At 33.1% G+C, this 2,950-nt stretch overlaps 1 protein-coding gene across 1 annotated transcript; it reads right to left on the reverse strand.

Moving 5' to 3' along the window:
- Positions 1–507: 507 nt before the first annotated feature.
- Positions 508–1,449, reverse strand: LOC101648335 (olfactory receptor 6C68-like). The gene has a single exon (XM_004700862.2). It carries the CDS (start codon positions 1,447–1,449, stop codon positions 508–510), a length of 942 nt encoding a protein of 313 aa, XP_004700919.2.
- Positions 1,450–2,950: the final 1,501 nt, after the last annotated feature.

Below are 2,950 nucleotides of genomic sequence, written 5' to 3' on the forward strand. Positions count from 1 at the left end.
TGCACATATCACACAATTTAATCATTCAATCATATTAAGAAGAATATTATAATCATTTTCAGAACAGTTCCATTTTTTATATTCTCCCAACATTTTCTTTTAATAACATTTTCTCTTCAATACTTTTCATTATATTTTATTACAATGGAATTATAAAAGTTTGCTAGTTAAAGTATTTAATTTTTAAAAATGAGAGGGGTGGTGGAGGATTTGTCTTTTTTTAAAAAGACCTGTCAATGCCCACATTATAGATTTTAAACAGTATTTATAAACAAGAAAATGAATAATTCAACCATGAAATTGTCTGTTGAATGATGTTTTACCTCCTACAGAGTATTTGTAAATAATTACTTATTCATTAATAAATGGTTTGGAAAATAAGATTAAATGGCTGTGAGATCAGCCTCATTGTTCTATACTTTAAGTAATTAGAGCTGTGTTTATTAGCTCATGAAAAATATAAATTCAATATGCATAATTCACTTCATTTATCACGTTAGGTGCACTTTATTTCTTGGGGAAGAATGCAATTTTTTTGATTAAGTCAATAAAGGCTTGTTTAACCTGCTTATTCCTCAGGGTATATATAAAAGGATTCAGCATTGGTGATACGGATGCAACAAGCAATGCCACACTTTTATTAATCTCCACATCTTCTTTTCCAGAAGCTTTGATATAGATGAAGATGCAGCTTCCATAGGAGATGGAAACTACAATCATGTGGGAAGAACAGGTGGAAAAGGCCTTTTTCCTTTGCTGCGCAGAAGGGAATTTTAGGATTGTCTTCATGATAGAGATGTAGGAAAGAATGACACATACAAGAGTAATGATGAAGATCAGAACAGCACAGGCTACAAGCATCCGCTCAGCTAACCATGTGTCTGAGCATGAGATTTCCAGAAGAGGAGGTGCATCACAGCCAAAATGATCAATGGCATTAGAGTCACAGAACTCCAGAGTTGCAATTAAGCTAAATGGGGGGAGGATAATACAAAAGGCTATCACCCAACAGCAGATAACCATTGTTTTGCATACTCTGATGCTCATGATGGTCATATAATGCAGGGGTTTGCAGATGGCCACATACCGATCATACGACATAGTGGCCAACAGAAAAAACTCAGATACCGCAAATAAATCTATAAAAAATAATTGAACGAAACATGCAGTATAGGTAATTGTTCTGTCTCCAGTTGATATACTGTACATGAATCTTGGGATACAGGCAGTTGTAAAGGAGATTTCCAGTAAAGAGAAATTCTGGAGGAAAAAATACATTGGTGTTTGAAGGTGGGCATCTGCCCAAGTGAGGATAATGATGGTCAGATTTCCAGATATACACAGCATGTAGGTGATAAGGAGAAAAATCAAAATCAAAACCAGCAGGTGAGGATCTTCTGTCAGTCCCAGAAGAATGAATGTGGTTATCGTTGTGTGGTTCCTCATCATTGAACTTCAGGTTTACGGCAAACCTATGTGTAAGTATCAGAGTGAACAGAAGTTCAGAATTTAGTGACAAAATGAGTTAATGAACTTTCACATTCAAACTAAGACACATGAATTTTATTTGTTCATGCAAGGGACACTTTTTCTATCCTGTTTTGATCTAAGGTCCTTCAGTAAGTGATACTGAATGGACAAATTAATATATTAAAATTACTTTTTATTATTTAAATATTGCTAAAATTTATATAACTTTTTATATAAGTATAAATTAATTTTTATAATCTATACATATAAATATATGATTATATAATTATATAATTAATGCTTATATAACTATATTGTAATAATGTACTAATGAAATTAACATTTCAAATTCTATCTGTGGTATGTTCATTTTGATTTTAAACAATCAGATTTATAATTTCACATATCGCTAGCTGCAAAACCAATATTTTAAACCTCCTTCTTGGATTCTTCTTGGATTTGCTGCCCTCTTTTATTATAATACAAGGCAAGTGAGGGTATAATGAATTCACTGAGAAACAAAATGAAATGTACATTTTCAGTCTCCTCACTGGAAACGGTGTACCCCACCTCTCCTTTTGTCCAAGTTCTTACTCGTTGAGACTAGTTATGCACTTAGCATTCATTTCTATATCTGTTGCTCTTTTCTTTCTGCTTCAGAAATCTTTTAAAACTGTTCCAATTTGCAAATATATATGATTTAGTTCAATGTATAAGCTTAATAACAGCAAACATATAATTATCTTGCCATGTTCCAGCCACTGTTTACAGCACAGTGAATAAGATTTTGATATAATCTTGTGAGGTAGGGAGTGATATAAGCTCTATTCTGCAAATGTAAAACTCTGATGATAAGGAGACGTAAAATATATGCCCATTGCTTCCTAGAGATCGACAACTATTTGAAACACCAGTATTCTAACTGTTAACACTGCACGTCAATTAACGCACGTACCAGAATGTGTCCTTTAGTGTAGACAGTGCTTTATTTCAAAACCCTTAAAAGTGAAGTGATTATGTATTTTATTGTAAAACAACACATTTGAGAAACAAAAGGGGATATGATTCAAAATTGTGTTAATGCAGTGGCATAGATGGAACTCACGAGGCCACAAAATAAACCAAACCTAATGTCACCTTCATTCAATCCCTGTCTCAGTTCACATGTGATATCAGAGCTACTGGTCAGTAAAATTTGTTTAACTGACTCATTTTCCTTACCTTATTACTCATACTTCTTGTTTTAGTCATACCATTGTTTTAGTCAGCTTCCATTGTCAACTCCAATTTTTCAAGCTCAAAATCTTCTAACTTCACTATATATGAAAGGTACATGTAGGAAAAAGTAATGTTATTGTGATTTTAAATCATTTTCCTCAGAAATTCTTTATAGTGTGTAATACCAGATACTTGATGCTCCCACCCCCCTCCTCATTTTCTGAATTTAATGAGCACTGTATTCACCACTATAGATGTGGTC

The sequence above is a fragment of the Echinops telfairi genome, unplaced genomic scaffold (assembly GCF_000313985.2).
Source record: "Echinops telfairi isolate 266 unplaced genomic scaffold, ASM31398v2 ScPeMD7_2;HRSCAF=8, whole genome shotgun sequence".
Classification (NCBI taxonomy): domain Eukaryota; kingdom Metazoa; phylum Chordata; class Mammalia; order Afrosoricida; family Tenrecidae; genus Echinops; species Echinops telfairi.

Bases quoted from the DNA above. Each gene is read 5' to 3' on its own strand.
- LOC101648335 (XM_004700862.2), bottom strand. From the start codon at position 1,449: ATGATGAGGAACCACACAACGATAACCACATTCATTCTTCTGGGACTG.